This window comes from Nomascus leucogenys, chromosome 14 (assembly GCF_006542625.1).
Source record: "Nomascus leucogenys isolate Asia chromosome 14, Asia_NLE_v1, whole genome shotgun sequence".
Classification (NCBI taxonomy): Eukaryota; Metazoa; Chordata; class Mammalia; order Primates; family Hylobatidae; genus Nomascus; species Nomascus leucogenys.
Genome location: NC_044394.1, coordinates 81993340 through 82017104, shown reverse-complemented (window position 1 = coordinate 82017104; position 23765 = coordinate 81993340). Strand labels below are relative to the sequence as shown.

General features: G+C 39.0%; 1 protein-coding gene across 33 annotated transcripts in view; it reads left to right on the top strand.

Annotated features, from left to right (window-relative positions):
• Nucleotides 1-23765, top strand: part of MAP4K4 (mitogen-activated protein kinase kinase kinase kinase 4) — a 195754-nt gene that overhangs the window by 136128 nt on the left and 35861 nt on the right. For all 33 annotated transcript variants that reach the window (XM_030828543.1, XM_030828551.1, XM_030828555.1 and 30 more), the window contains exons 9-13: nucleotides 804-882; nucleotides 4714-4889; nucleotides 7536-7608; nucleotides 9011-9221; nucleotides 20917-21078. In XM_030828543.1, coding sequence (XP_030684403.1) covers nucleotides 804-882; nucleotides 4714-4889; nucleotides 7536-7608; nucleotides 9011-9221; nucleotides 20917-21078 — 701 coding nt within the window. The remainder of the gene's footprint in view (nucleotides 1-803; nucleotides 883-4713; nucleotides 4890-7535; nucleotides 7609-9010; nucleotides 9222-20916; nucleotides 21079-23765) is intronic.

The following is a 23765-nucleotide window of genomic DNA, read 5'->3' as shown; positions in this document are numbered from 1 at the left end:
GAATGAAAATAATTATTGACAGCTAAAAATTAGTTTTCAGTATAGAAATAGAGATCTGCCTCAAACACCATACATTCCCCTGTGCTTCCCTCTAAGACAGTAAGGCAGGGAAGTACCACCTCTTCCTTTGTCTGAGTTTTTGTTCACAAGGGGAATAGTATTGTCTGCCTCTCCTCATTGCCCAGATGCCTTGTAAGGGTCTTTTGAAGGTAAAGAAACACATGAAAATGCACATTGCATATGGTGACATAGTAGTGCGTACATGTGTGCCTAACACACCTTTATTTGTGTCATAGGAGTACAAACAGCAATTGCACAGAATTAAATCCATTTCATGCTCAATTTTTGCTCCTTCTAGTATTTTTAGCTATAACAACAAACAGCATTTCTGGAGGGCCTAACTGTGCTCATTCTGTTCCAGGCATTGTGTGAAGGCCTTTGCAAGCCATATCTTATTTAATCTCGACAACAACCCTGTGAAAATACAGTCATTTTCATTGTAATCTAACAGATAGTTTAACAACTTAAGTGTTAGTTCCTATAAGACTTAGATTTATGAAAACTTTCCAATGTCTGTTTGAAAATGTATATTCTTCTTGTTGCTCTCGTCCTCCCACTTTGCTGTTTTTAAATGGGAAATTCAAGGTATGCCCTGGAGTTTATAACTAGAAGTCTAGACTGCTTGGTATGAAGCCTATCAGTCAGACTATGGGCCAGAGCATTTCGTGTTATTTATGACTGAACCAGAAATCAAGAATGAGTAAAATAAGTGCCGTACTGACACGACCGTCTCCTCTCCCCAGCTCTCTGTGACATGCATCCAATGAGAGCACTGTTTCTCATTCCCAGAAACCCTCCTCCCCGGCTGAAGTCAAAAAAATGGTAAGCTATGTATGGTTTTTTTGTTGTTCTTTTCCCTTATTTTTTAAATTGTTTCTTTTTAGTTATACTTTTCTCTGAGATAAAATTCTGGCCCTTCTAATTCTGGGGAACACAAGAGCCAGTTCTCCAAAACACCAATTAAAAGATGTGTTGATTTTTTTTAAATGAGTTTTTTTTTTGTTAAATTCTCTCTTAATTACAAAACGGTGACAACCACCTGAAACACTATAACATGTCTAAAGACAAATGTTCCATTTTAATATTTAGGCATTCTTTTAAGTGTAATATACTTCTAAACATTTTTCCATTAAAGAAGGAAAGCGACTGGGCGCGGTGGCTCGCGCCTGTAATCCCAGCGTTTTGGGAGGCCAAGGCGGGAGGATCACCTGAGGTCAGGAGTTCAAGACCAGCCTGACCAACATGGAGAAACCCCGTCTCTACTAAAAAACAATACAAAATTAGCCGGGCATGGTGGCACATGCCTGTAATCCCAGCTACTCGGGAGGCTGAGGCAGGAGAATCGCTGGAACCTGGGAGGCAGAGGTTGTGGTGAGCTGAGATCACGCCATTGCACTCCAGCCTGGGCAACAAGAGCGAAACTCTTGTCTCAAAAAAAAAGAAAGAAAGAAAGAAACAAAGCTGTGTTGACTTGCATTTCTTCAGATGTAGTAGGATTTTAAAATTAATGGAGGCTTTTACTGTAATTATTTTTTTTAAATTGAAGTTAGACATACCAGCTTTAATCGCAGAATAGCATATTAGCAGAATGGTTTTATCTTCTTAGGCTGTCACTTTTCCTTCTCCTTGTAACTCTCACACATTTGTCAAACAGAGTACTGATACCTGCAGAGAGAGAGGAGGATGAATTTCCCTGAGAAAAGCTGTTAGGATTGCAGCGTTGTAGGAACATGCTGTTGGGTTAGTTGTGAAATCTTGAAGAGAGAGAGCAGTGTTTCGGGTTCTCCTGAGAATTTTTCCCCCTCTTTCCCTCCTGAATTTCTTTCTGGGTCCTTTCTTGTTTGTTCTGGTCTGTACTTTGGCTCTTCATGCATGGCCTTCCCTCCTTTTTGTGTTCCTCTTTCTGTTTTTCTGGCCTTATTGATTCCCACCTACTATATGGCTTTTTTTTTTTTTTTGAAATAGTTCTTACTAGTTTTCCAGTTGATGCTGCCTCCTGTTAGGTTCTTGACTGTCCTTCTGAAATATGCAGAACATCTCAGAGTCAAGCTTCCATTCTGAGTTTGGCTTTTTAGCTGTTCCTGTTTACGCTTTTTTTCTTGTTTGCTCACATTTTGGTGATTTGCAGTTCTGTTTCCCCTATATTGTTGCATGCTGACACCCATCTTCATACCAGTTTTCTTCATGCTTCTCCCTGTATCTCACTGTCCTTGCCCCCAACACATTTCACCGTTGTTTCCCCTCTGTCTTCTGCTGGCAGGATTTTTCTCATTTTTTATACAGTCTTTAACCACATTTGTCTCCATGTGGCTGTCTAATTCCATTTACCTGTGTTCAGAATGGTTTTTATTGCCACAGAGTTGTAAAGATTTTAGCCCCAGTCAGTCTTCTGTATTAAGACATAACTCTGGACATCCATGGGTGGTCACGCCTAGGGAAACCATCAGTGTATAGCTGATGATGTCACCAAGGAATCAGCTGTGGAGCTGGAATAACTCTATCCAGTTCATGCTTTAATTAAGTAGTACTCATTTTCCCCTTTTCTTTATCTCTCTCAGATTTTGTTGACAGAAGTCTATACTGGAAGGATTGCTAAGTTAATGCTGTCTTCGGGGTACCTCACACTCTGATTATTCTGTCCATTAGCTACAGTTCTGTATTAACCTCTATGTGTCCAACATACAGTGATACAAAGATACAGTGGTAGACAGCAATAAATGCTTCCTGTGTTCTTTTCTTACACCAAACTTTAAACTGGATTAGATGGCATATTTCATCCATTTATATCTCTGTTCTAATGTTACCCAAGTGTTCTAAAAGGATGAGATAATTATGGACGTAAAGTCCTTCTTCCTTTGTGATTGCTGTCCCCTGTCCACCCGATGTAAATTCTACTGTTTTTTTGAGAAATAGCTTTCAAAAGATGATCAGTGTCCTTCTGCCAGCAGAACTTGATTCTTGACTTTAGGAAATATGTTGTAGATCATTGATTCCCAGATGTTAGTCTGTGGACACAATGCTTAGGAATCCTTTTGGAATATTTTAACTGATGGCTCCAACCTCAAAGTTTCTGGTCTGGGGAGTGACTCAGGTATTTGTATCTTCAGTAAACTCCCCCAAATGATCTTTGTGGACATTGGGTCTTAGAACTATCTCTGTGTTAAAGCATTTCACTATACTGTGTAGAATCTTCCATGTTCCTCATTAAACGTAGAATAAAGTAACAGCTACTTTGAATGACTTTAAGGGCTTTACTCTGAGCTGACCCTAACCTATTTTTCCATTCTTTTTCACTTTTTATACTAGCCTCAGAAAATAACTCGTTATTCTCTAACACTTCCCTACTTTTGTTCATATCATTCCTTCAGTCTGGAATGTTGTCTTCTCTGTCCTACCATATGAATATCAAATATCCCACTTTTTCTTCTTGTCCAGTCCACTGTAACAGGTTTTTTCTTCCTCTGTAAGTTTGATATATGTCCACTGTTGTGTATACCTAAATTTCTCCACTTTATTTCCCATGTGTATGTGTTACAGAGCCTGACATAAACAAATGCAAATAGTTGATACATAAGTATTTGTTGAATTGAAAAAAAGTAAGTTTTACTGGAAATACCAGACAATAGAAGTGATTCTTAAAAGCAGTGAAGTGGAAAGAGTGAACTAATTTTCTAACTCACATTTTTAAAGACCGAAGAATACCTCATTCATTCAACAAAAATTTATTCCATACCTATTGTGGTGTGCATGCCTAGTGTTGAGCATTGCCTACAGGTTGAGATGTAGGAACCAGTTTTTGACGTGTACCATTTCAACCTTTCAGCGGGACAGAAACATAAAGCATGCAGTCTGTTAAAAGCAGATAACCACAGAAGAAAGGCTCCTAACTTGGGGACACATAGGGCAGAGTGTTGCCAGGAAGATTTACCAGAAGTGGTGATTCTTGAGATGAGTCTCAAAAAATAGGATAGGTGATAGGTAAGAGTGTCTTGACCAAGGCTAGGGCCATGGTCCTCATGAGCTGGGCATGGGGAAACAGGAAGAAGTAAAAGTGGCTAGTATGGCAAATGTAGGTGACAGATTCATCTCTTCCCCCCATCCCTCCAAAAAAACCAACAACTGTAATTTCCACCTTTGTAGATTAAACAGAGGGAACTGACAAATCAACCAGTTTGGAACTCTGTTTGAAATATCAAATTAACAGGTTCAAGAGACCCAGCATTTCGTCATGGACTCTGCTCCTTTTCTTATCTCATTGTCTGTCTTCTAGGTACCAGACATCTGTCCCGTCTGCCTTCATTTTATCAAAGACCTCCCTTTACCCCCTTGCTGCCGCCACTCCTGTTAATTAAGTGATTAATGTGCAATATTAGATTTAAATCCAGTTCATTTAAATCTGACTTCCTTGTTAGCTCCCTATTTGTGGTGTGTTGTTAGTGATAGGATGCACCACTTAAACTGTGCTAAATTAATGCTCCTGATCGTCAACAGTCCTGAGTTCCTATTTATGTTTCATACATTATTCCTATGCATTTGCAGAATGTTCACAGTGAATTCTGAAGCTCTTCTTTATGTTGAGGCTTGTGAATTACTGATATTTTGGATCTTTACTCTTTGTGGTGGAAATTTGATGATCTTTTTCACTTCTTACAGGTCGAAGAAATTTTTTAGTTTTATAGAAGGGTGCCTGGTGAAGAATTACATGCAGCGGCCCTCTACAGAGCAGCTTTTGAAACATCCTTTTATAAGGGATCAGCCAAATGAAAGGCAAGTTAGAATCCAGCTTAAGGATCATATAGATCGTACCAGGAAGAAGAGAGGCGAGAAAGGTACTAAGCCTGTTTTTGTTTTCATCCTTTAAAATTTTTATGTTTAGGTTCTTGCCAACTAGAATAGGTCACTCCCTTCCCAGCTATGAGAGTGCTCACTTGGCCAGTGCTTGCTTGGTTTCTCTCTGCTTGCAGTTCAGTGCTTAGGCCTGGAGTCCAGTCTGGCTCCAGGTGGAGTTGGCTGGAGCTTTGTGTTGTGTCACCAAGCTTACAGCAAATAGACAGGCATTGCGATGGGATGCTTTTCTTGTTCCCAAGGGTCACATCGTTGTTGCTGCCCATTTTACTTCATTATGGATGTGTTCATGGCATATTTCACTGGGGTTTATTGAGCATCTGCTGTGAGCATCACCATCAGTGTGTTTCTGTATAATTCTCCTGCCCAAGAACCCCCGCTCAGGGTTTTTTTTACTGCTCTACTCTATTACAAGTGGTGTGGTAGCATGGGCCACATGCATAGTCAGACAACTTTGCTTTTTAAGTAGCACGCACAGCACAAGCATGCTCTTCTGCTAAATAGTGAAGGTTCTTTTCTGTTCCCAGTATCTTTGTTTTATGTCTTTGCACATACTTTGCCCACCTTCCTGGAATGCTCTCCGTTTTCCTTCTGTCCAGCGAGGTGCAGTTCAAACATCATCACCATCTTTACTAAACCATCTTCTCTGAGGCTGCTAGCTTACATTCATCTTTCTCTTTTGTGGGTCCTTATAATAACTTTATAGAACAACACTTGGATAACTGGTATCATATTACTTTTTGGTTCAAATTTCAAGGTCAGAGAAGAAACTAAGAAGAGCAGGTTCAAGGCAGTAAAAGAATTGGTCAAAGTCTGGAGGCCTTTCTGCCTCTACTGGTATTCATAGTTAAGTCATCATTGATGTTCAGAGTAACCTTTTTCCTTCTGATATACTTAGTTATAAAAGTAATTAGGCTTTGTACATTAAGCTATGCACTTGTAACACAGTTAACTAAAGCTTGAAAACAAGACTTTTTTTCCTTAACTCTCATTTGACATGGAAGCGCTGTTTAGGAAAAAAATTATTTGCATATTGGATCATTTTCCCATGACTTTACTTAGTAATAATAGCTAACGTTCATGGAACATTTGCCAGATACCTTGGATCATCTCACGTTTTCCTCATCACCCACATTTTGCAGATGGAAACAGCAGAGCACCTTCCCTTCCTTTCAGTTTTCAAATCACAGTGACTTCTTCATTTTCTTTTTGGGTTTACCTTCCAGATACCATCAGCCTCTTGTCAATAATTAGTAATTTGTAGTATAAAATTATAAACATAGCAGAGTACCTATTTTAAGGATTCTAAAGATTATTTAAGCTGGAATTTCCCTTTGAAGCTAGTATAGTCTATTAAAATAGCTTTGATGGTCTAGTATACAGAAGAGCTTATGTTATATGTGTAGACTGACAAATTTCTATGGAACCGTATTTTAATTGCCCAGGCACTTAAAAACCAGGAAACTGATTTTCATCTTTTTTTTTTTTTTTTTTTTTTTTTTTTGAGATAGAATCTTGCTCTGTCACCCAGGCTGGAGTACAGTGGTGCGTTCTTGGCTCACTGCAACCTCCGCCTCCCAGGTTCAAGTGATTCTCCTGCCTCAGCCTGTTGAGTAGCTGGGATTACAGGCATGCACCACCACACTCGGCTGATTTTTGTATTTTTAATAGAGACAGGCTTTCACCATGTTGGTCAGGCTGGTCTTGAACCCCTGATCTCGTGATCTGCCCACCTCGGCCTCCCAAAGTGCTGCGATTACAGGCGGGAGCCACCACGCCCAGCCTGATTTTCATCTTGTATATCTTTGAAAAAAATAGAGGTGTGTATGTCTAGACTTTGCTTTTAAATCTCTTCAACCCGTCTGGTTTTTTTGATTGATTTCTGGAGTGAAAGTGCTCACTGAAAGTTGGATATTGACATTAAGTGAAGGGACCAATAAAATGGCCTTTTGAGAAAACTGTCTAAAACCTGTAGAACTGAAAATGAGTTATTGATGTTGAAACTTTTGTTTGTTTGAAGTCTGGCCTAAGTAGAGCAAATTTTAGTCTCATTCTTTTGCTATATGGTTTAATTAGTTTTCCCTGGTTTTGCCTGGTTTGTTTGTGGGTACATTTGGCTTGTTTTTCCTGTACCTAGTTAATGTTTCACTTTGTGTCCATCTCCCAGGCTTTTCTCTCTGCTGCACTCTCCGTGGATCCTTAATTGCAAAAAATGAGCAAATAAATTCTCTTGGTTGCCTTAGTTTCAGCAGTTACATATCTTTTTGAATTTTGCCATCAAAGTGGATTTTGGTGAATTTGCTAGTGCCCTCGGGTTCTTTTCTCGTGTGTCAGGGGCTCTGGATCCCCTCTCGTGGTCCTGTACCTCCTCAGCAGTGCATCCCCATACAAGGTTGGCTTGAATGCCATGGAATCAGCTTTTCTATGGGGAGTAAGGCTGACCAGCGAGTAGATGCTGTCACTATGAGAATGTGGTGTCTAGCCCCTCCTCCCCAAATCCTCTATACAAGTTGCTGTTTTCACAGGGAACTTGTTTATTTTCTGCCATGATGCTCCTGGAGATGCTTGTCTGAACAGGCATGTGTCAGGACTTGTGAACTGTCCCATTTATCTTGTCCTTTTCTTCATAGATGAAACTGAGTATGAGTACAGTGGGAGTGAGGAAGAAGAGGAGGAAGTGCCTGAACAGGAAGGAGAGCCAAGGTAACCACGAAGCCACTGTTCAGTATCCTGTTTTATGAAGGGATTAAGTTTTATGTTGTGCCAGGATTTCAGAAGACTCCTGTGTGGTACAAAGAATCTTAAATTACTTAGACAGCATCTTACTATCTTCCATTCTTCTCTATTATTGACATATTCCTGTAAACATTTTTCTTCCCTGGATCCTCTTACCCAGTGATTCTTTACCAAGGGTTGTATTGTGTCCCCTTCCCCAGTCACTGAAAAATGTGTGGGCCTGGGCGGGGGAGAGTGCTCCAGCATTTATTGTTCCAGAAGCCATGGATGGTGAAGGTGCCATTGAACACCATTTCTGGTGGTATATAGAACATGGCTACACACAGAGAATTGTTCCACCCATGGACCAGCAGGACTGTGTGTGTCCTGACTTATTTTACGGTCTGTGTTTTAGTTTATCTCTGGCTCCCCAAGGTTCAGTAAAGCAGGAGGTTAAGGAGTCAGATTGGTTGCATGAACCTCATAATAACTGATGAATCAGAGAACAGGGGATTTTTGGATTGTAATGATGGGTGTGCCTAGCAGTTGTCCATGCTGCAGTATGTGGCTGATGAAGTGAACAAAGGGAGGGTGGAAGGGCATCTCAAGAGACCTGTGGAGAGTCATGTGCCAGAGAATGGGACTTGGAAGAGAGAGAATTTATTGAAGCTACTTCATAATCTCTTTTTCTTCTTATGTAGGAGAGATTTTAATCCATTTTGGACTAAGAATTTCAGAGGAATTTGAACTGATTTCATGAGCAATGTAATTGTTTTTGAATAGGAGGAGCACTGTATGATGAAAAAGGCAATTTAAGGAGATATGTTTGCCATGCTGCTCTGGATGCCGTGGCAGTGGAGAAGTAACTCGGTGGGGAGATCAGCTAGGAGGGGTGTGTTTAATTAATCTGTGCAGTGGTTAATTCATAGGACCTGCTTGGGCTCAGCTGCTGACCTGGAAATAAGAAAGTGGGAGGGGCTTGGTGGGTGACCAGACAAAGACAAAGGAATGGTGTAAACACTGAAGAGTGGTCTGATGGTTCTGTTTACTGAAGAAAAAAAAAGTGGTTAAAGGACTAGTGAAATCAAAGAAGGTGATTTCAAGCTTTCCTTTTACTGAGTTTGAATTGTTATGAGAATCCTAAATAGAAATGCCTTGTCAAGCAAACATCTAGGACAGCATTTTAAGATATTTACTAAATAAATAAAAGAAGATATGGGAGTATTGAATTGTAGATATAGTCATTTCTGTGGATGTATTAGTTGTCTCCCTGGAGTCAGAGGAACTCAGAGAATGAATGTAGAAATGGAATAGTATGCTGGTGCTGCTGTCTCACTTATAGGACAGTGTGATTGGTGCACACCCCTGAAAGCTATGCTTTCTCCAACAGTTCCATTGTGAACGTGCCTGGTGAGTCTACTCTTCGTCGAGATTTCCTGAGACTGCAGCAGGAGAACAAGGAACGTTCCGAGGCTCTTCGGAGACAACAGTTACTACAGGAGCAACAGCTCCGGGAGCAGGAAGAATATAAAAGGCAACTGCTGGCAGAGAGACAGAAGCGGATTGAGCAGCAGAAAGAACAGAGGCGACGGCTAGAAGAGGTAGCAAAAGGAAAATGTACAAGTTGGTCGGTCTTTTCTCTTTCTGCATTTACACTGGTAGTTAGCCACTCAGAGGAATATCCTCTGTAGCTTCCTGGGGTAATACTTATCCCCTGGCACAGCTGTTTACATAACTTGTGAAAGAAAGCTTATGCTTTGGACTGGCAGGCCTTCACGTTCCTTGAGGCCTTAGAAATGTTTTCCTTCCTTGTGAAAACTTTAAGGATCTGCCCCACAGTTACTCATCAACATACTGTGTTAGATGCAGAGCAGGTGTCCCAAAGATGGCATCAGACCAGTTTTGTGAAGTCTTTGCATTATGGTTTAATTTGGCTTGCTCAGGATTGACCTGATTGCTTTTCTACTCTCAGCCTCTGGGTCCCAGTTTGTATGTGCATATTTTTCTGAAACTTCAGACTTTTTCACATGAAAGTTTTTTTTTTTTTCTAAATGCCTTAACCTTAGGTATACTCGAGTAGGGGATGCAGATGAGGACAAATGGCTAATGCGTGCAGGGCTTAATACCTAGGTGACGGGTTGACAGGTGCAGCAAACCACCATGGCACACGTTTACCTATGTAACAAACCAAGTTCTGCAATGTATCCCAGAACTTAAAGTAAAATAAAATTAAAGAAAAAAAAAAAAGGATAAGGTTTGGACATAGAGGCAGAAACACAGTAAGAGTGCTGCGTGGCAAGGGAGGCAAGATGGGAATGATGGTCTACAAGTCAAGGAAGGCCCAGTATTGCCTGCAACCACCTAAGCTAGGAAGAGGCAAAGAAGGACCCTTCCGTAGAGCCTTCAGAGAGAACATGGCCTTGCTCACACCTTGATATCAGAGTTCCAGCATCCAGAACTGTCAGAAAATAAATTTTTACTGGTTTAAGCCAAACACACACACACACACACACACACACACACACACACACACACACACACACTAAGGGATGCAGAAAACAATTTGAACCTGCAAGTTGTAGTGTCCGCTGGTGGAGAAGTACATTTTACACCACCTGCTCATTTAACTCATTAATATTACTAACACTGGTAATATGGTTACCTTACAGTTTTCACGTTTTTAATGCACAGAAATATATTATTTCCCTATACAGTCATGGGTCGCTTAATGATGGGGATACATTCTGAGAAATGCATCATTAGGTGATCCGTCGTTGTGGGAACATCATAGAGTGTACCTACACAGACCCAGATGGTACAGCCTACTATGCACCTAGACTGTGTGGTGTGGCCTCTTGCTCCTAGGCTACAAACCTGTACAGCATGTTACTGTGCCTAATACTGTAGGCAGTTGTAACACAATGGTAAGTATTCGTATATGTAAACATAGAAGAAGTATGGTAAAAATATGATATTATAATTTCATGGGGCCACCATTGTATATGCAGTTCATTATTGACCAAAACATGGCTATTTCACCTGGGGGTCAGAAAAGTCTTTTGATTTTCTTTTCTTGACTGACTCCTGCTGCATACCTCACAGGTCCAAATTTCTCATTCATTATCATTTCTATTTTTATTTAATTCACAGACATTATTGTTTTACCTTTTTTCCCCCAGAAAAATGGCCCAACAACAGTAAAGCCCTGTATTGATATTATCCAGTGGAATTTAACCTATTAGGTAGCAACACGTGCTATTAAATATTATCCTACTAATTTAACAGCACATTTTGGCATGGAATCTTTCATACACTTTGTGTATTTGTAGTCTGGATTCTGAAAACTCTTTATAATTTGCCGCTTGTTTAGAAAAATCATGCCTGCTGAACTAAGGAGCCTGCAAATATTCAGCTAGGACTTTTAGAAGAAAACAGGACATACGTTCCTCTGTAGTAGGGACAACTTTGCTGCTTATATAATGCTTTTTGTAGCTAATTTGCAAATTCCTTGTAGTCTTTTCGTTAAGACTCTTTTCAATGTTCTTTGAACGTAATAAATCTTGAATGAGTTCAGAGGTCTGTTCAAGTTGCATATTGACTGTATTTACTATATTAGAATGCTTGAGTTTTGAGACTCTGGCTGTTTCTAGTTGTTTCTTGAAGTGGTGTTTTCCACTGTCTTTTTTTGATCCCGGCCTGTACTTTCCTTAAGCAGGTGGCATAGATTACTTTGGTGGTTTATGACTTGAAGTGCCAAGGACCAGATCAAGTTAGCACTCATTTGTAACACAGGCACTGGAAATGTCTTTCAGGCTGTCACTAGTGAGACGAGTATCCATTATCCAGCCTCTGCATGTGGTAGGTGGTGTAGGTGAGTGATGGTAGAAGGCGAAGGTGAGCAATGGCTCACAGGGAAGAGCTGAAATTTTAAAGTCATTTTGTTTTATAAGCTAAGTAGATGCTAGTGAATGTCTGTGAAAACAAGAATTTTGTACTTGACATGTTTTGATTAGTGCATTATGGATTTTCAGTGCATGTTCAAACTCAGGGTCATCTCTTTGAGCTTCTTAATTAGGAAAGATTAAGAAAATACTGGAATGGGAAAAGTCACATGAGTAGAATTCCACTGGTTTGGATTTTTGGTCAGCTAGCTGCTTGTTACTAGCCTGGGTAATTAAGCTTTATTTACACTCCAGGTCCGAGGAAGGTAATTTGGGAATAGAGTGATCCCATATTTGGGGGTTTTGGTTCTAGGACTTCCCATGGATACCAGAACTGCAGATGCCCAAGCCCCTGATATAAAGTGGCCTACTATTTGCATATAACCTGTGCACTGCTTCCATATATAGTCATATGTTGCATAACAACGTTTTGGTCAACAACTGACTACATGTATGATGGTGGTCCCATAAGATTATCATGGAGCTGAAAAATTCCTATTGCCTAGTGACATCATAGCCATTGTAACGTGTAATGTGTTGTAGCGCAACCTGTTACTCGTGATTGTGGTGATGCTGGTGTAAACTCATGTATTGCACTGCTGGTTGTATAAAAGTATAGCACATACAATTATATACAGTATATGTTACTGGGCTTATGTATTTATTATACTTTTTAATCATTATTTTAGAGTGTACTCCTTCCGCATATTAAAAACCAAGTTAACTGCAAAAGAGCCTTAGGCAGGTCCTTCAGGAGGATTCCAGAAGAAAGCATTGTGATCATAGGAGATGACCGCTGACAGCTTTATGTGTGTTATTTGCCCTTGAAGACCCTCCAATGGGACAAGATGTAGAGGGAGAAGATAGTGATATTGAGGATCCTCACCTTGTGTAGGCCTAGACTATTGTGTATGTTTGTGTGTTACTTTTTAACAAAAACATTTTTAAAGCTAAAAAATTTTAATTAGGAAAAAGTTTATAGGACAGAAATTTAAAGAAAGAAAATATTTTGTACAGATTTATATGAAGCGTTTGTGTATTAAACTCAAAAGAATAAAATTTAAAAGTTAAAGTAAGAAAAAATTACATTAAGATTAATATTGAAGAAAGAAAAACATTTTAAAATAAACTTAGTATGGCCTGAATGCAGTGTTTATGAAGGCTACAGTAGTGTACACTAATGTCCAAAGTCTTCATACTCACTCACCACTCACTCACTGACTCACCCAGAGCAACCTCCAGCCCCTTAAGCTCTATTCATGGTGAGATAGCATTTGTAATCTTTTATAGCATGTTTTTACTGTACTTTTTTTGTGTTTAGATACACAACTACTTACCATTGTATTGCAGTTACTTAGCATATTCAGTATAGTACCATGCTGTGCAGGTTTGTAGCCTAGGAGTAATAGGCTACACCGTATGGCCTAGGTGTGTGATAGGCTGTACCATCTAGGTTTGTGTGTGCACACTATATGATGTTCATACAATGAAGAAATCACCTAACGACGCCATTTCTAGGAACACATCACTGTTGTTAAGCAACACATGACTGTACTTTATATCATCTCTGGATTACTTAATACCAAGTACAATGTAAATGCCATGCAAATACCTGTTATACTGTATTATTTAGGGAATAATGACCAAAAAAGTTTGTACAGATGCAGTGTTTTCAAATATTTTTTGACCCAAGGTTGGTCGAATCCATGTGAATGTGGAAGCTGTGGATACAGAGGGCTGACTATTTGAGCCATAATTGGTTCGTAGCCCTTTATTGGCAATAAGGATTTAGTCAGAACTGTTTGAGGAACAGAGATTACTTTATGAACAAAGTAAGTAAAGATGGTCAGCCTCACTCATAAGATATTAAAACTGAAAGGAGATAACTGTTATCTATCAGCAGACTGGCAAAACGTGATCCAGAAAGTAAAGGCTGTGGGCAAACACAGTGCAGATGCCACAAAATCAGGCCCACTGGGGTTGGGGATTTCTCCTGCCATCCACATACACCTGTCTCTGCACCCTTTTTGCAGGTGAGGGAGGGTGCTTTTGCCCTTCATAGGTCCTTCATCTTTAAGAAATATATACACTCCCACCTTCCATCTCCCTTGGTGCCCTCTGATAACTGCTGCTGCTGGTATCGCCCTCCTTTGCTTCTCTGCCTCCTCGTCTCCTGTGTGAACTGGATCTCCTTTGGAAGTCCTTGCAACTCTTTTGCAGTTTGTCTCCCAGTTTTGCTGAAAATGAGGTTTTTGTTTTGTTTGGATGCTTCCAAGAAGGAAAAGGGGAGAATGCTGAGCTCATGGAGCAAAGTTCGTACTGAGAGTCTCAGCACTTCTTCCCTGCCCCTCCCCGCTGCTCTTCGTGTGTGTGACTGTGCTCCCTGGGTCCTTCTCTTCTGGGTACACTCATATTTTGTCAGTTTACTCTAAGTGAATTATCGAGATTCAGAAAAGGATAATTTTCTTCCTCCCTCAAAAAGGTGTTTTGTTTTGGAGACAGGGTTTTGCTGTGTCACCCAGGCTGGAGTGCAGTGGTGCAATCTCAGCTCACTGCTCACTGCACCCTCTGCCACCTGGGCTCAAGTGATCCTCCTGGCTCTACCTCTCTAGTAGCTGGGTCTACAGGCATGCGCCAGCACACTAGGCTAATTTTTGTATTTTTTGTTTTGTAGAGATGGGGTTTCACCATTGTTGGCCAGGCTTGTCTCTAACTCCCGGGCTCAAGCAATCCACCCGCCTCAGCCTCCCAAAATGCTGGAATTACAGGCATGAGCCACTGCACCCAGCCAAAAAGTTTTAATACTACTTTTCCTATTTAGAGCATCATCACACCTTTGGCTTATAAAAGACTTTGGGTCTAGCTAAATTTTTTTTTGCATTTTCTTCCCAAGCCAACCTTTTCTTCCATCTAGTATTTATTTGCTTTTTAGGAAAAATGAAGCTTACTTAATTGTGGCGTCATTTTATCCCAATAGTTTTGTGCTCTTTTTTTTTTTTTTTTAACTGAATCATGATTTGGCATCATTTATCTGTTCTCTCTACTTTCATGACATTCACACATTTGGTTAGCATGTTTTCTTTGTTCTTTTTCTAAGTTTAATAAAAATAGTCTGGGCATGATGACTTACACCTGTAATCCCAGCCACTTTGGGAGGTCGAGATGGGATGCTCACTTAAGCCCAGGAGTTTGAGATCAGCTTGGGAATATAGCAAGACCCCATCTCTGTTTAATAAAAAAATAAAAAAAGAGTAAAAGAAAATAAAAATATTAAACAAGATGGTGTCCTGGAGAAAACCTGATTCGTTTTCTGCCACTTGTCATTCTCTTTCTATTCTTGAACAGTACTGATAGGATATTCAGGTCTTTCCTATCTCAGAGTCTTTTAGCTGGTATTTAAAAAAAATTCTTATCTTTCCTTTCAGAGCCTTTACCCCTGGACTCTCAGTTGTCACTTTGTGATTTTGGAAAGTCTGCTTCCTCAACTGAGGGTAAATGTTAGTGTGAGCACCAGCAGTTTCTTTTAGCCTTTCTTACACCAAGAGGACACAGAGTAACATTTATTTCTGTCATTCCTACAAAATCCCAAAGTGATTTCTACAAATCTCAAAGTTAAATTTTAGAGGGGCGGTGGAAGTAGAAGACATTAAAAACAAAGGGAAGCAAGAGAAAAAAAACTGTGTGAAATGGGATTAGTATTGATATTAAATTGTAACACTAGGAAAACATAAAAGTTTCTCAGTAAAAAATTAATAAACTGTGCCATGCATGCATTATGTGTTTCTTGGTTCTGAAATTTAGAAGGAAGGCAGTGAACTCGTTTACTCTGAAGCACCTTCCAGCAGTTGCCATGTATTTTAAAGAAATAACAACCATTTTCTCACTCCTCCTTTCCTACAGAAAAGGTCTTTGTTTTGCAAGCCATTAGTATCTAACATTAGGAGTACATGTTAGCACATGCTACTTTTCTTAAAAAAATAGTTCCAGCTTTAATATACACAGTAATCATAGTGTCCTGGCATGCCAGTGCCCCTATAGCTAAGGCCTTGCTTTCTGTCAAGCTAGCAGCTCAGTTTGTATGCAGAAGGTGGCTGGCTTGCTTTTAAGAACTCCTTATAAGTTCTTAAATATTCTCTGGGCATCCCAGTCTGGTGTTTGGTTATATTTGCAGTTAAATTTTGTAGCGAGTTTTAATTCCTCATACGTGATTTATTACCTAAAGATGGGGAAGAAACGAATAGTTCTCCACTGTAGCTTCATCAGAACTTGCAAATAAAAAAAGTCAAGGGTTGATGGTATATCTGTGTAGTAATATGACCACAGAAGTTCTTGGAAATAGCAGAGTCCAAAGAATTAACTGGTTTATCAAAATATATTAGTTTCCACTGAAGCCAATAAATCCAGTGGAGTGTATTTAACTAGATCTCACTATTACTAGTATAATTCTATTTAGAAAAGTTTTTAGAATTGTGAGATGAAAGCTTTGCTTTTAAATACCAAACGAGAATAGGAACTTAGATAATTAAAGCTTAGTTGGAAAAGTATGTATTTACTTAGGCACGCTTGGGAAAATTTAAGTAATAAAATCTGTATAGTTTGAGAGATTTGATGATCACGTTAGGACATCACACAGTTTTTCTGTCTGTTTGATTTTGTTTTTAAAGAAAGGATAATTTAAGAAAATAAATTACATCAGTTTGTAAAAGCTTCAAAAGATTGTATCATGTTTATCATTCTTAGTTGGGTAAGCCTGAAGAAGCATGTTCATTAAAATTGCCTGGGCTTTGTTATTTGCAATCATAGGCATAAGGTTAACAGTACAGACCGATGTTATTTTGTTGATGCTGTGTATGTTTCAGTTTTTGATATTTTCTGTTTAAGTTCTAATGCAAAAGGCCATCTTTTCACATTACCTATTAAGATATTAAGGGCTTTCTTAATTTTTTAGTGATTCCTCTTAGTGCCCCCAGTTACCTCCAAATTGAGGGCCTATTCTGAATGTAGTGGTTTTTATGGTTGATAGTTTAAATTCTTGCTCTCCATCTAGTTTACCACTTCAACTATTAGAATATAATGTGGAAGAGAAGTCGGTAACTGTCCTTTTTTTTTTTTTTTTTTTTTTTTGCCTTAGCTATTGTTCTTAACTATTTGGTCTCACTAACCAGGACTTGCTTAGTGGGATAGTCTTGGGAGATTTACCACTTTCCACATTGTCTTCTACGTTTTTTTTAAAGGTATGTGACTTACCTGACCTGCAAGATTTGAAGGACAGGAGCTGTTTCTAATTCATCTTTGTATATCTGTCGTGCTTAATAAGTATTTCTCAAATAGATGGATTAGTTGTTTGTAGTCTTGTGTGTATCTCTGGAAAGGAAGGGCTCATTCAAATTTAAGCCTATGTGAAAAGGAACCACTGGGCTTGAGAGCTCTAATTTGAGTACCAGAGGTACCTTAGAGTGAGTACTTTAGAGGACCTTATACAATATCTGGAGCATAAAGGAGGTGTTTTTTTTGCTTTTTGTTTTTTGGTTTTTTTTTTTAGTATGAGGCACTACCCAGAGTAATAATTAAATCTCAAGACTTTGTGCTCTTACTTGGTGATCTTGAAAAGATTGCCTTAGGATTTGATTGGATTTCGTAGGACCTAGAGATCTGAATGGATTCCTGAGTCTGTCATCACTCTAAATGCTAAGTGTTGGGTAAATTCACAGCAGTTTCTGTTTTGGATGTCATATGCTAGGTATAAAGGTTAGATTCAAATATAAAAAGTATTGAATTTCTCTTCTGAAGGTAATGTGTGATATTTGCTATAGGGGAAAAAAAAGAGATAAGACATGGTTCCTGCTTTCAAGACGTTTAGAGTCTCTTTTGTGTTGATCTAGTAACCAAAGGTATGGTAGTATCACCTGAAATTTAAAAAGAAAAAGCCTCTCAGAAGGTTTCAGTTGACAGTTGAACTTTTTATAGAGCATATCCTGTTTGTAAGATGTTGTTTGCTTGCTATTTTTTCTTTGATAGTGTATTTTGAATTAAATTTATACATTTTTATTAATTGAATAAAATGTAATTATGTTGACATTATATGTACATATATACAGAGAGAGTATGCACACGTACGAACATGCACAGTTAGACTACCCTGTCTTGTGCAGCTTCTGTACTGAGCATCCCCTGCCCCCAGCAGGTGCAGATATATACTACCTGGGAAAAGTGAACAGCAGAGACCGGGAACATGGAAAAAACTGTGTATGTGGCGAAAGATGAACTAAAACAAGGGCATTAAGTGAAAATGTAAATACTAATCATTGTGACTGCAAGCATGCTCACTTCACTCAGCTTCCAAAATGGTGGCAGACACACTTATTACAAATGCTGTATCTTTTTCATACACCCTTTCTTCAACCCCATAGGCTATCGGAAGGATTCCCAGAATATTGTGACGATTTCTCTCTGGAGATAACTGACCAGCCCAAAGGAAATAAGGCCCCAGAGAAATGATCAGGGTGAATCATAATCACCTTACTCTGTTGCTAAGTAGTTGCCAGGTGCTATTTGTCTATACAGTCCTTATAGTTTGCATTTTAGGATCTTAAATGTAAATGGACAGCCAAGATTACCAGATGTCGAGAAAAATCTCTAACATGAGAGATTTGGAAACAAATAGGAAAGATAACTTGAAGGATATAGAGACAGTGGGGGAACAGAGCAAAGCATCTCCTACATATATACATATACACACGAACAGACACAAGACCTTATCCTTGGAAAGAGAAGATACTGTATTTATGGAACAAGAATACTCAGAAATTAAGAAGGAATTCTTGAGTTTTTTTTTTTTTTAAATGGACACTCCCAGAAAGTGGGGGAGAAAAGACAAGTTGGTGGATAATAGGACAAAAGGAAAACTTACAGAATCAATCCAGGATGTCCAACTTCTATTTAATAGATGTTCTAGGAAGTGAATACTACAGAAAGAACATACAGGAATAATTTAAGCAAAATTTCCAGAACTAAGAAATACGAGTTTCTGGATTGAAAGCCTCGCTGAATACCCAGCACATGAATGAAAAAGGGCTCACACAAAGGCACATACATTGTCGTGTATGTGCACATACATACATGTATACATACATCATCATCTTTAGAATATTGAGGATGAAAAGAGGATCCTAGAAGCTGAAGTTGGGAGCAGGTAGAAGAGTGTGGAATGGGTCCTGTACTAAGTATCAAGAATCTGAATGGTCTCAGAATTTCTAGGAGCAATATCAGAAACTAGAAGATGACATAGCAATGCCTTCGAAACTCGGAGGGAATGTTAATTTTCTTCAGCAGAAATTGTGTATAGCATGTTAGGGTAAATAACAATTTCGCAAAGTTCCCAGAGATTTTTTTGGTTCGTTTTGTTTCGTTTTGCCTCTTCTTCTCTCTTCTCAAGAAGCTGCTGGAGGATGTGTTCCAGCAAAGTAAGAAAGAAGATGACAAGGATTCCCGGGAAGTTTGTGGACAGAAATATAGGATGACTGGAAAACAGTCAGTATCCAAAAATAAAGAAAGAATACCTGATTTCTTCAACCGTGTTGAAAGGAGTCTTACGGTAGTGCAAGACACTTTATAGATTATTCGTGATAGGTCCATAGAAACCCAGTGGAACAAACAAAAAGATGAGTAATAACACCTTGATAAATAAAGATGGCATAGCCATTGAAGTTGTAGTTTTTAGACACTAGAGCAGGAGCATCATTCATTTTATGACCCCATGTCCACCCATGGGAAGCTGATGAGTTTTGTGTATTGAATTCGAAGAGCAGAGAATGGGGGAAAAGGAGATTTCCCCCATTGAAAACCTATATAATGAGAGAGGCAGGACCAAAAGCAGACTCAGAACTTCACTGAGAATAATGGGGGGATAGTAGTCAGGTGAGAGAGACTGGAGTACCAAATCATTGTTGCTATCCAGTTATTCCAGATGAAAGATACTACTTTACATTTCTTAGGGCATCATTTTTAAGTGTTGGATTTCAGATTAAATACTAGTTGAGAGTGGTGGGAAGACCCAGAAGGAATACTTAAACTATAATAAATATGTACTTTGTATATCCATTATAAATATGTCTAATATCCCTGATAGCTTTACCCTAAGCTTTCTTGTTTAATGGTTAATTTTAGTGTCACAAATAAAGTTTGTGTTAATATTATTGGCTTTCTGTGTCTGGGAAATTTGACGGCTGTGCATCCTCTAGAGTTGTTGCTACCCAGTAGCCACTAGCCACATTTGGCCATTTAAATTAAAATTAACTTCAGTGCAACAAAATTAAAAACTCAGTTTTTCATTCATACTAGCTATATTTCAGGTGCTCATTAGCAACATGTGACTAGTGACTACGGAGCAGTGCAGAGACAGAACATTTTTATTATCCCAGAGAGTCCAGAGTCTAGCTTGTGCTTTACTGGCAGACAGCCTTGAGCTAGAAGAGTGAGTTGTCATCACGTGCCTGGCATGTCATCTTGCTCTGTTCTATAATCAGTCTGGATTTAGAAAGGCTGAGTGAGTCTGGTGATTCAGTAAAAACTTTTATACCTGTTGATGGGATGCAGGGTAGAGGGTGGTTAAGAGTATGTATGGGCCGTAGAGGCAGAGCAGCTCTTCCAGCTGGGGGCTTGCTGGCTGTGTGACTTTGGGCAAGTCACTTACCTTTTCTGAACCTGCTTTCGCTCCTGTAGAGCAGGGATGAAATAATGACTTCCTTGGGTTGTTAGGAGAATTATATGAGATAAAATAAGTGGAAAAGAAATATCAAATACTTAGCATAGTGCCACACACATAGTAGTAAGCATTTGCTCAGTAGCAGTTTCTGAAATACTTTTATTAATACTAGTGGTCCTAGTTATTCTTGTTGATGTCAGTTCCTCATTTTCCTGATGTGTGCTTCTTTTTTTCCTTTTTTAAATTCTTTGTCTTTCTTTGCTGTATTTCTATTTCCCTTTATTTCTTTCTCTTAATGTATTTTTCTTCTGACTTAAGGGTCCTGCATAACCCTATTAATGATCTCCACGAATAAAGAATTTTCTGTCCCCTAATTGCTGTGGTGCAGTGAGCAGTGGGGAATAATTGTTATCAAAATGAAATTAAACCCTATAAGGATTCACAGAATCACAATACTTTTGACCAACATTCATGAGGAAGCCCTTACTTATGGGTCCGAGGGGCAGTGTGGAAATAATTGGCCAGTAGATATGGGGGTCCATGAACCTCACCTCATTAGTGTCCACCTGTGACTGACTGATCAGCACACTATAACATCATGAGAAAGATGGCGGGAAGATCCCTGATAATTATATATTTTTACTTACATAGCAACAAAGGAGAGAGCGTGAAGCTAGAAGGCAGCAGGAACGTGAACAGCGAAGGAGAGAACAAGAAGAAAAGAGGCGTCTAGAGGATTTGGAGAGAAGGCGCAAAGAAGAAGAGGAGAGGAGACGGGCAGAAGAAGAAAAGAGGAGAGTTGAAAGAGAACAGGTTAGTTCACAGATAACATACCAGGCATACACTTGTGAAGTTTGTTACTTTGCAGAGCTGGGGGATTTTTAGAAAGTACACACACATGTGATGCATACACACTTGTACACACATACACATATACTTAGAACTTCAGATGTATGAACGTGGTGAAACACAGTTGGAATGACACCAATAAATTGAGTCTGTTGTCTTAAAAAGGGTTTATAAATCATTACACTTTAGAAACCTGTTGAAACCAGTTAAGTGGTCTCTAAATAGTATAATACCTGAAAGATGTCTGCATGTATCTTCTCAGACTTGGCTTAAATGCTGTGGACCCCAAATATATGGATGATAATTAACTTTTTTTTTTTAAATGAAATTGAAAACCAACATTAATAAATTTCTTACGAGAAATATTTGAATATCCAGTGGCTAAGTGAATATTGTAATATATATCAGCATGTAATTCCCTATATACACGGCACATTAAAAAAACTAACATTGATGCGTTCAACCAAAAAAGATCAGGTTTTAATAATATTTGCAGCATTTTATTAATGTCAGGTATGATTTTATTTAGAATTCTTTTTTTGTTTCCTGAACCACCTGTACAAACACAAATTGCCCTTAGCCTCTTTGCCTTTCTTGTCTTTGAATTGATCCCTTTGTTAGGAGCTTGGAATAAAGAAAAAAATGGTAAGTGAGGACCAATTTAAATAGCACTTGGTATCTGTATTTTAAACTTATAAACCATGGTGTTAACTTTCAAATGTGACTGTTCAGCTGCCGTCATTTATGCTAATCATGTGTCTTGGGCTTCCTAAGCCTTGGGTGTGCGTGCTCCTCGGTGTTTTCCCAGGAATTTCAGTGACGCTTTTTATGTTACCTAATTGACATTGTCAACCACTTAACTGTGTAGCGCGTGTGCTTTAACATTCCACTTATGTTTATACCTGGGGGCTGCAAAGAGGAAAACATTCAAGCTTTTAAGAATTAAATCACCTAGAAATAATGGTTACAGTTCGATCATGAGAGGAGGGTGTGATGGTAGCAATTCATCTTTAATGCTCTAGTGGCAGTCATTAAATTTTGTGAATAGCAAGTATTTGGCACCACTTTTTTAAAAAAAATTCTAAAATCGGTTTTATTCTGTTTTTCCCTATTCTATTGTGAAATAGTAATTCCAATGTTAACAGTGCTGTAGGACGCATTTCATTTCGGCATAAGTGTGTATGTTTGTATAGATGTGTGTTGTATATTGTTTGTTCATTGACTATATGTTAGGACCTTTGTGGTTTGGAGAGGACATGATTTTTCCAGTTGTCCTGTGGTTTGAGGGCAGAAAACAAATGAGTGTACTGACTTGATCTTTCAAGTTAAGATTTAATTCTGTTTTGTTCACAAAAGAAAATGAGTTGAAGTCAGGTTCCTTTGCTCAGTCACAGTTGGGCTAAGGCCACAAGCCTTGCTAGGGTAGGTATTGCTGTAGCATGTACCATGGAGGGTCAGGCATAGACACGAGACGTAGATCCCAGGTCAGAACCAGATAACGTTTGTCAGTAGCCTTCTGAGTAAGTCTGCCCCACCCCCCTGCCCACACCCCACCAGTTGGCTTTTTTGGCTCAGTTTTCTCTGTAAAGTAAGGATTTCTAAGGATTTTTATATGCTGTAATTTCAGTATTCTCCCAGAGATATTGGTTAACTAAAACTTCTCTTCAGCCCATATTGATGGCTATTTTTGTTTCAAGGTGTGCACCATGACACAAGGGGATGGTCAGCAGTAGGCACTCTAAAAAGGGAATCTGAATTTCAGGATAAAATGTTTCCTCGTAGTTCTTCTTAGTCTATTCCTCTTCTAGAGCTTTTTTCCCTGTCCAAAAAAAGGAAGCCTCTTTTGCTTGTAAAATGTTTTATGCTTTTCAAGGTTATTTCATATCGATTTCATGTCTGAACCTTAGAAAAATTCCTGAGGGTTGGGAGAGGAGATTTTGGATGCTTATTTCTCAAATGAGGAGACTGAGAAAAGGGGAGCTTTAGAGCATGCTAGGGATCATAGAGCCAGTCCTCAGTGGAACAGGGACTGAGGCTTCCTGGTATCCCTGTCCTTTATAATACTCATGCAGCTTTGAAGTAGGGTTTTACCCCTCTCCATAACATATTTGGGATGTGTTTACTTGTTTTCATTGTTATAATGACTAATCATTCTCTTCTCATTGAAAAGAAAAACCACCCCCTCCTCACCTCCTCCTGTCTTTCTCTCCCCTTGTCCTTGTCTGTCTCTGTCTGTCACACACACACAAACTCATCATGGAGCCTGGGTCTGTTCATTTGAGGAGAGTTGTCCAAGTCTGGAATGTAGTCATTCCAGGTGCCTTTGGAATTGTTAGTGAAAGCGTGGATCATGTTTGTTGTATTTTATTATTAAGCAGATTTTGGTTTTAGGTTTCAAAAATTGGTGATCCGTGCTTGTTATAAATAATGACTAATAAGCAGATGTTTACTAATCAGAACCCTCTGATCCTTTTTAATTAAACTTTTGATTTCTCTGGGGTTTACCAACCTTAAGAGGAACGGCATACTCTTTTAAAATTCTGCATTTGTATACAACAGCTGTGTTCTAACAGAAGTATTCTTAGATCCCTTCATGTATATTATGGGAATGCATATCATCATTTGTTAGACCCCTTAGATCTTACTGGCCA